Raw genomic sequence first — 12,500 nt, forward strand, 5'->3', positions numbered from 1 at the left:
GTTTGTTAATTTTTTATGAGCTTGTTTATTCGGTATGTTTGGCCATTTGGTGGTGATGAGTGGACGGTAGAGATCGCCGGAACAACGCTGTGTTGAATGCAAATGATGCAATGCGATGCAGAGAGAGAGAGACATTGAGAACCGTTGTTTGAGGTGATTGTTGATTGTCGTTGGAATCAATCAAAGCCGATAATTTTGGAGGAGGAATATTCGGCACATGGTTCAAGAGAGCTTTGGAGCGTTTCTATGTATGGGGTTTTCTTTTCAAAATATGATGCGCATTGAATTTTATTTAGTTTCTCAATAATACCATCTTGATTCTACAATAAAGAAGCATTTTGAACTTTCTACATTAAACACACAACAAACTAAACATTCATTTAGAGGGTAATTTTGCTCATAGGTAAATGAAATGCCTAGCAAATCTTTTTTTTAATCGAGCGAAGGAAACAGTATACAGGAAAATGTTCAAATAGCGTGAATTAAACCCCAACTTGGTAAAATTACCTTCGTTGAACATAAACTGTTCGTTTCAACAGTTAAAATTTTGCCAACTGAGTAAATTTAAATGAGCAATTCCAAGCTTTTTCGATTGTTGGATACTCTAAGCATGATTTACTTGCATCGAAATTGTACCAAAATAATACAATTTGATGTAACCTCAAAGTAGGCTAGTCTATTTAATTGTTAACGTGCATCTTTGTTATTATGATGGAAATAAGCCTATCCATAAAATTATCTGATAACTTCAAGTTTCTGATACTTTGCCCCTATTTCTGAGCAGTTCAGCTTTTGAATGTTGATATGTTTCAGCATAAGAAACTGTGAACATGTATAAATGTGCTTTCAACATTATTCAAAATTTGCATCATTTGTGGAAAGTGTTTACACTTTACTATTTATTTTAGTTTATTATGTTGCAATATGTTAACGAGGCGAGGCAATTCTGCACCGTCGGTTATTAAATTTAAAATTGTTTTTACGTTTAGACGCAATAATTTGGCTTCCAAATGTCATGAAATTGTAAATGTAATGTTTTCTTAGCAACAAACTGTGTATGTTGATAAGGCTACAGCAAAATTTCAAAATAAGCCTAGACCTGCAAAACGATTTTTATTGCAATTGGTGCTGGCGTACGATTCACAGTTTCATAAAAAAAATATAATGCGTAGATAACTCTTAAACAATGTGTTTTATACATTATTCGTCTTATTAAATAATACGAACGCTTTGTGAAATTCTTTGAATATTGGATTTTTGGGATGTAATGATTATTTACGAGCATTGCGGTACGAGTTGCTACTACTAATGATTTGAAACAATTATTGTTTAAAAAATAATGCAAATAGCACTTTTTTATAAAGTGCAATGAAAAGTGAACAAGTTTCTAACGTGAAATAAACCAAGAGCAAATATACAAAAATATCATGCATTAGTTTGTTGTAACGCTCAGCTTTAGTATTCTGTGTAACCTTCAATAATTTTTATTTCACAATCGTTGAGAAAACATGACAACAATAGGTACATAATCTAAAGAAAAACTACTCCGTCTTATTTAAACAGCACCACAGCAATCAAATGAAGTGTTTTGACTGTATTAACAACCAATTCCGGCAATCTGGGATAATGTATCGATTTAACGAAAAAGCAACCGCCCACCCGACAAGACCGTCGGACGGACGGACCGGAAGAAAACCATAACTGCCCAGCGACAAATTGATTATGTGCCGCTAGCATAATTTATACCGTCACCAACCTCATTTCGCTCGCCCTCGCCCGCCCGCTCGCTGACTCACTTTTCTTTTCCCGATTTTTCCCTGCACCGGAAGCACACGATGGTAGAGCATTAATTTCGCCCTTCCGATGGCGGTGTCGGTTTCTCCCGTCCGTCGAGGGCCCCGCACCGCGATTGAAAGAAAATCTAATTTATATCGCATTGATTTTCATCGGCTTTCGGGCTTTTGGTCCCCGACGGCGGGGGGTCGATGAAGGCGCTGCGGGACCGACTACTTGAGGTGATGATTGCCGGAAGCTTTTGCTTCTCGCCAGCGCCAACGTCACGTCAACGGGAACTTATTTCGGTTCCGGCTAGAACACGGCAAACGAAGGCCATGCGAACGGTTCTCCATTTATGTATTATCGACGGCTGTATGTGACGTGCCGTCGTGGTCGTAGTTTTTCGGTACCAACGGTGTATCCATGGTGTATGCGTGAGTCTGTCCAGTAAAACCATCATCGTCGTCGCCGGAGTGGTCCCATCGATGACCATCGTTAGGCAACCGGAATGTTAACGGAAATGTGTTACATATGTCTTTCGCCTCGAGCTCGAGCGAGGTCCTTCGATGTCGATGGATCCGATGTCGAGGCCTTGGTCTGCCAAACGCACAGCTTGCAGTCTGCCTATGAGCCAGCCAGCCTGGAGTGTCGCTCATGCCCAGAATTGCGTACACGAAATTATAAACACATCGAGAGCAATGAACCAATGACCACATAATGGCTTTTGGAGCCCCATCCCGCCCAAAAATTCCCGTCCCGGGTTTCCCGTCCCGGGTGGTCAGGTCTGGCGCAAAAATTCCATCTTTGGGTGCCCGAAAACGCCCAAAACCCCGCCAAAGAAAAACGGTGGACCCTTCGAACGGTGGAACGTGTTCTTGAGATGGAACAGTCCTGGGGGAAATGCTGTGTTCGTGTGTGTGCGAGTTGGTGATGGTGGTGAACGGAGGCACTGGAACATGTTTATGCTGCTAACGAGCTCCCCCTCCTCTCGAGTGCCCATCGATGGAAGGAACGCATTATGAGGTGCTCTATGAACGGGAGGAATGAGAACGAGGTGGGTGGTAGAGGAGTAGAGGGGAAAGCGAGGTGTTTGTCGTGGTGGTCGACACCGTCGTCATCATCGTCATCATGGTTGCCGTCGCCGTCGCCATCGTCGTCGTCGTCGTTACCGTAAGAGGTTAGGCCGTGGATGGTGTTGCTGCTCTCCCGTCGCTACGCCTACTTCGACATCGACAACTCAACTTTCTCGCTCGCTGCTGCTGCTGCTGCTGTTGCCGCCTTTTGCGAAAGGCAGACGTCGACGCCTAAGTGAGCTGCCAGCTGACGCAAATTATATTATTTTCCACCTCCGTTCCCGGGTCGGGTGGTGGTGAGGTGGGACTCATGGATGGGGCGCTCCCCCTCACCCCCAAAAAGGACCAAAAGGGAAAATCTTTCCGTGACGTTACGGGGACGTTCGTCCATTTTTCGGGGGTGTTGGGTTTCTCGCTCGCACCGGGACCGGTGTGTCGCTGTCTTGCTGGCAGACACGTCTGCAGGGTCCCGGGAGGGTGGGGGCCACGGACGTGTGGCCGTACATTTTGTGAAGTCGAAATCTGGTACAGTTTACGTGCTAAGTGTTTTCCTCGTTTAACTCAATTTAGGCATGAGCATATGTTGCAGCAGCAGCAGCAGCAGCAGAGGGAGAGAAATGCTCTTCGGGCATCCGACGCTTATTGTAGGGGGCTAGGGGGCCTTCCAGAAGTTGGCAATGGCCATGATGATGACGATGATCATCGTTCTCGCACTCGATAAGACGAGACGCACACGATAGCCTGTCCTCTTCTTCGCTTGCCGTGGATCGATATAAACACTGAGCGGAAGCGGCCTCCAAAAGGAAGTTTCGCTCTTTAAAACCGCTCCCCAGCCTTTACGCGCTTTTCGTGTGATTCATTTTCACAGAAGGACAAAAGTTTGTCACTAAAATGCCTTTCGCGATGAAAATACGCTGCTTTTCGATTAGCTGTTTATGGTGACAGCATTGTTAACAACAAACGAGGAACTCGCTTTTAAGCGATCCACAGAGCGAATTTCCACAACTTTAAGCTACTCTTCATTCGCTTTAAACCGCAACCGTAGCTTTGCAATTATTCAATTTTGTCAAGCACTCAAGCCCATTCCATTAATCACCGGGAAATTCTGGCCTTCCGCGCACTATATGTTGCGGTTTTCGGTCACGGCAGCATCATGTTCTAGTTCGCGGTGGTGAAAATGGAAGACAAAAGAATTTATCCCCCCCCAAACCCCGGGCCATATAGTAGGGGATAGCGTTGATGATGATGATGTCCAGCGGCCCCATTCCACGATTTGTAATGAATATTTATGCGTTGGATGTGGGGAGCCAACAAACATGGAGTCAGAAAAGCAAATGCTGTCCATCAGACATGGACGGCATCTGCCAGTATGAACCGCGGGGTTCTCTAAAATGCTGGGGGAAAGGGGTTGCAAAACTATCCACCAAAAATCCAATCAAATCGCGGTTTACAAGCCTCGCAATGCCCCAAGTGGTAAGCTTTGCGCTTTCCGTAGGCTCGCAGCCTGTGATGTGCCTGTGATGACAGTAATTATGAGCAGCAACATGCTCGAAGTGGATTTTTTTGTTATCACCTCTTTTTCCCTTGGGAGGGGGCTTTTTGCCCAACGAAACATGCGCTTTTTGGTGCTTATTTGCATGTTTGCAACACACTTTTTTGTTCCAACAAAATTCTGGGAAAACCGGCGGCGGTTGGAAAATCCCTTTTTCCCACTACTGGTGGAAAATCGGGGATGAACCGTGTTCGGTGTGTGTTGTGTCTGTGTGTGCGGCAGGGTGTGCGAGCGGAGTGTCGCGGAGTGTGTATTTTGTGTGTTGTTCTGCGACGAGAGATGCATGTAAATTATGTTTCATAATTTGTTATTGTAATACACGCGCGATGCGATGCGATGCGTGTGTTTGTGTGTCGCGGTGAAGTGTGTGCTTTTGACAAATCCGCCGGCGCGTGCGAGACAGGTAAGGATCGCTGGTGGGTAACGCGGACCAGAAAAAACCGCGCCTGCGTCTGTGCGTGTCGGTGTGTGTGTGTCATCGTGATGCGACCAGGCCGATGTCTCCCGTGCCCATTAATCGGATGTGTTTTTTGCGTAAAAAGCGGTGTAGGCGTTTCCGGTTTGTGGTTTACCATTGAAAAGAACATGAAATGATGATGGCGCTCAAATTAATTGCATATTAATTGTGTGTTCCGGAGTGCGTGTTAAGTTATGTTGACCGAGGGAGGTGGGGGGGGGGGGGGCGCTCGTCGGTTTTGGTGTCGGTGGCTTCTGCTGCTGTTGGAGGTGTGTCCTGGCAATAATTTGTTGCGGAAACATTGTGTGTTTTTAAAGTGGTGCATGATAGCTGTTTAAAGCTATACATTTGTTCATCCGATGATAACTTATGTTTTCATGCATTGGTAGCGTTATTTTCTTTAGCAGACTTTTTAATCGGAAATCATGTTTTCATTTCAATAAACCAACAACAGTCGGTCTTTTACTTCTCTAATGCATAGAAATGCAGTATTTTGTGAACTTGAATTGTTAAGGAACCTTCTAGCTAAGGTGAAAAATAACGAATAAACTCACCATTTATATCTCATGGAATATTTTAACAAAGCTACGATAAAATAAACTGTTATATTGGCTAGTAACAATATAGAGCCTTTCATAATTGCCTGGTTAGCATAAAAGCCTTTCCTACTGTTGGTGCTGCTATTAATACTTGCCTTTTACGATCAATTGTTAAAATCATTGCCAATGTTTAGGTAAATTATTATTCTCTTTTGTAGAGAATATGAACATATCCCAATTGATATTTAGAAGCTAAATCCGTAAAGACACTTGTTATAGAATTATCTTTGATACCGAAATCGTTGTTACGGATTTAAAACAAATCATTTGAAAGGCGTCATCAGTGCCAGTTTTATCAGTTCTAAATACATTTATTAAACTGAGATTATAATGATCAATTTAACTAAGTTGCTTTAAGTATGGCTTTAGAAGCAGAAGGACTTTCTTATAAGATGTCTTGGTAAAAGTAAAATGGTAAAGGGTACAAAAATATTCCTTCGTAGTAGAGCATATATTAAAATAAATCAAAAGATATGAACATATTTTCCGATCAAAAAATAGTGAATGATTAAGCGATTTAAATAAATCGTCTTCGCGCAAATATATTCATAACACAAGTACAAGTAAACAAGAGAAGAGAAATGGAAAAAGAATGTGACAATAGCAATATCTATCTATGATAAATCACATCCTAATCTCTTGTTTCATAAATCCTATATTTCAACGCGTGATCTTGCTGGCAATGGCTTCGCCCATTCCAAAAACACATCTTAAGCGTCTGCGAGCCCCGATTGACAAGAGTGGCCTGTGGTTTACAGATCACCGTTTAATGATGTGCGAACTAAGGAACAGAGAGACAGAGCAAGAGAGAGAGGCGATAGGCAAACCCCCGTCCAGCCCATGAAATGCACTTCATCGAGCACTTAAATCATCGCTTAACTGTCAATAATCACCCGTGACATCCAGCCGCAGCTCCTAGATTAATGCAACCAACCAACCAACCACCACCAACATCCCGCACGGCCACACCGGGGATCTGTTCCGGTTGAGACTGCCGTCGGGACCCGAACAGGACCTAACAACCGGCCACCCGAAACAACAATAATCGTTAAATCGTTAAAAAAAGAATGTGCAACAATAAAAAAAACACACCCCGCAGCATCGGAAACCGGGAGGACATTGATTGAAGACCAAAAAGGCTGGCCAGGCCAGGATATTCCGGGACGGGGAGGAGCTGCCTGCCACACTGAGTTTCGGTTGGATTGCGGTTGCTTGCCGTATCGAGGGCTACCCCTGGAACCCGGAGCTGAAGCATATTGAGGATGCAATCATAACATTATATCCCCTGATCTTCGGCCAAACTCCGCTCCTCGGTGCTCGCGATGGCTCGAGGTGGTTGCTCGGGTACGCCAGTACCGGTCGCTGCCCCCTCGCAGGGGTTGTCCTGCAGCTTGCACTAGTCACTAGCACAAGCACAGCACAAACAGAGGGGTTTCGGTGGCGAGAGCGACAGCAGAGCAGAGAAAGACAATAATTTAAACATGATTATAATCCAATGTTTTCACAGCTTCCTCTCGGGCTCCGAAACTCCCAACACTCCCGGCGGGGCTTTCGGTTGCGAGAAACTTCGGTGGTGCTTCGGTGAGGCTCGTCGCTGCTTCGAACGTTTTTTTTTATCCATTTCGTTCGAGCTTCGTGGAAACTGAAACCAAACCGTCGTCCGACCAACGACGATGGACGATGATCCGGTCTTGTTTTGGTTGAGGATTAGCAGCACAGGGAAATAATGGAAAATTGTGGCATTTAGCGCAGCGCAAAAGGGGATCGCCGAACTGGGCGAGGATTAATCCCAAAAGGACTGGCAAAAGGAGGCGGCTCCCGCCGTGGACCGTGACCGTTTTGGCGGTGGCTGGTTGCTCATTGCGTTCCGGTCGCTTGACGCAAAGATGATCTCTCTCCTTGCAATGAGCAATGAGCAACAACCTTGGCTTTGGACTCACAAGGCACGACGACGATGGGAGTCAAACCATCAGCAAAGGCATCTTCAAACGCTGGCAAGGGCATCGTGCGAGTTGCTTTGAATACGAAATGAGGTTATGGATACCATGCTTTGGAACCATGTTGGGCTGGGAACCGTGGCGGCTTACTAGGGAAAACTAAATTTTCCATTCCGATGAAGCCTCAATTATGCATTGGATCCACTCCTTCCACACAGGAAGTATGTGTGGCCAGAGGCCAGAGCTTCCGTTGGTTTGAGTTTCAGTTCGGGATGTTTCAATCCTACCTGTGTTGAGATATCCTACCCCATATTCAATCCTACCCATTTTGAGAGAATGATAGTTTCGGAGCTTCTGGATGTGGAAGCCCGCGAGGCACATTAGCTAGCATCCCTGATAATGACTAGCATCTGTGTGCGTGCGTGCAAATGGCAAGCGTACGTCACTCATCCGGCTCGGGATGCGCGGGGAGGGTGTTGAAATCTCAATTAACAGGAGCCAGGACGAGGTTACAAGTAGGTGTGTTTTAGATATCGTGGCGTGCAGTATGGTTGCTGATGAGTTGTTTGGTGAGGGTGATGATTAGGTTGTTTGGGATGAAAACAAAGGCCAGCAGAAGAGCAGGTGGGGTCTATCGAGCACAGGAGAGCTTCGTTGTTGGGATATCAGATCTAAGTAAGCAAAGCCATCACCAAGGCACATGACATGACATCACTTGCCTTGCCTTTATCTCTTCATCTAGTGTTTCTTTTGGAGACTTTTGAGGAGCGTCGATTACTTGACGGGGTTACTTGAGCGTAAGGAACGTGGTTCCGTTGTCCCGTGACGTGGCAAAGGTGTTAATGTGGATGGTTTTATGCGAAAACTTGTGGGCCTTCCGTCGCCTTTCAGGCAGCTTCCTTGGCGTGATCATGTCCTCAAAAAATAATAAGAAAAGAAAAGGGAAATCTTTCGGGAAGTATTCTGGAGTATCTTGAAGCGTTAATGTGGAACATTGTGCTCTGAGAGAGTATCTCAGTTAATAATAAAGCCTCTTTCACACTAGAAACTTTTTACAACACGTCAAAGTTGGCATTTTTTGCAAAGCAAAATCATAAATGCTCTGTTCAGACCCAAACAACAGTGCGGAAGTCGATCGAAAATACACAAAAGTAGTACCATAGAGACACCGAAACCTTCGAAAATCATGCCGAATAGTTGATTATGTACGTAACATAGCGATTACAAGGATTTAAAAAATGCTCATGCCAAAACCAATCGCAAAATCAAAGTTTACTAGATCAAAGTTAAGAGACTGTCACAGATCCGTAAAAACGCAAAAAATGCTCACAAAGGCTCGATAGAAACACTGTAATATTTTCACGAGAACACTTCTATACATTTTGATGTGATAGAAACGAGTGTTCCGAGGAACCTCGTGTTCTCCTCTGTCTAAAAAAAAACACCTCTGGTGTGAAAGCGTCTTAAGGCCGTCCTTGCGCTCTCGGATGCCTTATGCCCTTCATCCCTTTATCAATGGCCGCTTCTCTCTGCAGCCCAAGGCCATGGCCATCAAGGACCTAAACTAAACTAAACGAGTCTGTTTTCCTCCACACAGAGTTCATTCAACCGCAGCATCTTTGGCCTTACATCCAGCAGAACCTGATTCAACAGAATCATCTCGCGAATCCAGCGTTTCTCGTCGGTCATCCTCATCATCCTGCACACCCTGCCCTTCACAACCATCATCACCATCATCACCACCATCAGCATCATCATCATCAGCAGCAGCAGCAGCACCATCATCATCCGATGTCACCTCACAGTCACCATCACCATCATCATCAACAACATCAGCAGCAGCAGCAGCAGCAGCAGTCACATCTAGGTTCAGCAAATGGTGTCAATGTAAGTGGACCGACGGGTAGCCCAACGGCAGGACTCGGTTCTCAGCATCCACACCATCCCGCATCCCATCAGCACACCCTCTCGAACACCAACGCCACCACCAACAGCAGCAGCAACAGTGCCAGCGAATCCGGCAGTTTGCCCAACAGCCCCGAGCTGCAGGACGAAGCGACTGGCCGGCTGGTGGTGGCCGCTGCAGCACTGCAGCCCCGAGATAATAAAGTCATCGCGAAACCACTACCGAGCCGCCCGACCCCCTTCCTGCACCACAGCCTCAACCATCCGCATCTACACTCGCTGCTGGCGCACTGTCGCAACCCGTACATGCCAGGTTAGAAGTCGAAACACACCGAGTATTATGTCCCCCACCAGGCGGCAGTCTAACTCTGTTCGGTTCGCTTCCGTTTTCCCACCAGGAGGACCACAGGTGTTTCCGTTGCCACCGGGCCAAGGCTTTCCGTGGGCACACTCGACGCGAGGGAAACCACGCCGGGGGATGATGCGACGGGCCGTCTTCTCTGGTAAGCTGCTGGAGGCCTCAGCCTCTCCGCACACACACACACACACACACACACACACACACACCACATCCGCTTTATGTTTTCTTGATTCCTGATCCGTCGTTCCTTTCCCCCCCGTCTCAGACTCGCAGCGGAAAGGGCTGGAAAAGCGGTTCCAGCTGCAGAAGTACATCAGCAAACCGGACCGCAAGAAGCTGGCCGAGCGTCTCGGGCTCAAGGACTCTCAGGTAGGACGCGCCAAATGATTTATTCATTTCCAGGACTTTCCACGAGTGCTCGAGTCGTTGTCTGCAGCGGGATCGCAAGCAGGGCGAGGGGAGGTGAGGGGTGGGGTGAGAATGATCGGATCGCCATAGCATAGAACATAAAACGACCCGCCTACTTTTTGTTAGAGCGAGAGGGGTTGGCCTCTCGCTCGTTCACGAATTATCCTGGTGAGTGAGAGGTAGATAGATGGCGGCCCTGCGAGAGAGCGAGTGAGCGCTTATGTATCTTAGATTCCGGGCGAAAAGAAAAATCTTCGCAACATTTTTTGTGCGAATATTTTTATCATAAAATCATAGTTTTTAGGGGTAATTTTGGCGTAATAGAAGTATAAGGTTGTTAAAAGAGTGGAAAATGGGGTCAAAAGATCATGTTATTTATTTCAAACACGAATAACGACATTCAGAAGCCGTAGTTTGGGGATATGGTTTTTGTGTGAAAGGTATGCTGTTCCTCTTAGTAGCCCATATTTCAGTTGAAAAGCGTGTTATAAATGTTTTAGTTAAGTAATAACATGGCAGGCAGTCACCATTACGAACACAGCATTAGCTAGTTGTTTGGAATAATACTCAAAACTGCGGAAAGTGAATCAGTCCAGTGAATAATCACAGCAATTGTCGACAGTATTCACAGTTGGGAATCAATTAATCTAGTCTCTTTTGGCATAGGTTGATTAAGCCTAAATGATCTTGTTGGAAGATTTTCTTTGCTAGTTTTGATTAAAACATGCAAAGAAAATTATTATGTTGTGCTAGTTTTGATTAGAACATGCAAAGAAAATTAATATGTTGTGCTCTCAGGATAAAGTCAAGTAATTGTGAGCGTTTATTGTATTGGTTCACATACAGATAATCTTCAACGGTTATTTCATTTTTCATTCTTCTAAAAGATGGTATGATAATATGTTGAAATAAAGAAGTAGTAGGAATATACCAGATGCCCATTGTTAGCTATTTCTGACCAATCACATTCCTTTGTAAAGTTTTTGTCAATAGTCACACCAAATGTTGAATGAAACCGAGCATTTCTACTCGTTTGACGATTTTGAAAATCTCGCTTCAATCCTTCCAAAACACAAAGATAAAATGTTTTCAACTAATCGCTTGTTTTACTCTTTTTTATATTTAACTACTTTATACTTGTTCTACTTCAGATTATGAACAATTGATCAATGCTCTGCTAACAAACTCAGCCAACTTTGAGCAGTTTGTCAGTTAAATAAAAAGTATTTCAGGTGTGCCAATTAAATAAGGAACAATTGATCGTTACAAACAATTGTAACAACAATAACATTTTAGTTGTTTCTTGCAATTGATAATGCGTTGCACATTATAATGTGAATCATATTGAATATTGCTGCTGCTATCCTTGTATTCATGGTTTCGTGCTATTCAGAACGCGTTAATGGTTTGCACAACAGTTCAAGGATGGTAATTGATTGCTTCAGTTAATTGTATTTCACTCTCTGCCATACGTCCCTTCTGGTGCCCTAGAGAACCTCGGTTACGCTTACACACACACATACGCATTCCTTTTCAGAACGTGCGATTTTCCGTGAGATTTTTTTTCCTTCGTTAGTTAACCACTCACGAAGATGGCGGGATAGCTCGTGCTTTCCGCCGTGGGTGGAACACGTTATGTACACAAACGCCTTGGTGGCTGTGGCTTGGTGGTTTGTCTGTTTTCCCAACGTTTTTCCACTCTCCGCTCGATCCTGGGACCGAGTGCGCAGGCTCTGACACACATTCCACAGCCAACAGCAGCACCAGCTGGAAGCCGAGGACGTTTTCTTATCGGAATCCTATGCTTCTTCTTCTTCCCGGTAGCTCGTTGCTTGTCTCTTGCTTTCTCTCTCGCACCGGGCGCTGCGTTCTGGCTGAATTTGATTAAAACATGAAAAGAAAATTATTATGCTCTGGGGTCTGTCTGATTAATGCGATTCCGATGCTGCTGCCGATGCCGCGGTAGGGCGCACGATGGTTTGATAAATCTATTCCAATCTGCCTTATTGCATGTTCGGGAAAAGTTATCGATGAAAGGCGTGTACGTGTGCCGCGGTGGGGGGCTGATAATTTGATTTGGTTGTTAATTTGATGCCACTGGGACCGGCGCAACTGCTCGTTGTGGCGATTAGCTACTTGAAAGAGTTTGAACTTTGGAGCATATCTGCAACGGAATGTGTTCTCTGCAGACAAACGGGAACCGAGCAGTTTTGATAATTGTTTGCACCATTATGATTGTTTTTGAGAAAACGCGAAATGCGAACTGTTGCAAAACCAAAAAGTCATATCGCAAAAACGCGGTTTGTGATTAATGGTTGGCCAAGGTAGTAGTAGTGGCTTAGCTTGATCGCTGTGGAAAACAGTGACCTCAGGCATTGAAAAATGAACCACACCAGCCTGCTTGGACGGCGATGACCGAGCATGACCGCATA

The 12,500-nt window shown here is 45.1% G+C and overlaps 1 protein-coding gene across 1 annotated transcript in view; it reads left to right on the top strand.

Moving 5' to 3' along the window:
- The window catches only part of LOC125955554 (homeobox protein Hox-B3a), a 21,973-nt gene that overhangs the window by 2,255 nt on the left and 7,218 nt on the right, over positions 1-12,500 (top strand). The window contains exons 4-7 of the mRNA XM_049686688.1: positions 8,992-9,074; positions 9,168-9,612; positions 9,698-9,802; positions 9,926-10,029. Of these exons, the coding sequence (XP_049542645.1) occupies positions 8,992-9,074; positions 9,168-9,612; positions 9,698-9,802; positions 9,926-10,029 (737 nt within the window). The remainder of the gene's footprint in view (positions 1-8,991; positions 9,075-9,167; positions 9,613-9,697; positions 9,803-9,925; positions 10,030-12,500) is intronic.

The sequence above is a fragment of the Anopheles darlingi genome, chromosome 3, assembly GCF_943734745.1.
Source record: "Anopheles darlingi chromosome 3, idAnoDarlMG_H_01, whole genome shotgun sequence".
NCBI lineage: Eukaryota > Metazoa > Arthropoda > Insecta > Diptera > Culicidae > Anopheles > Anopheles darlingi.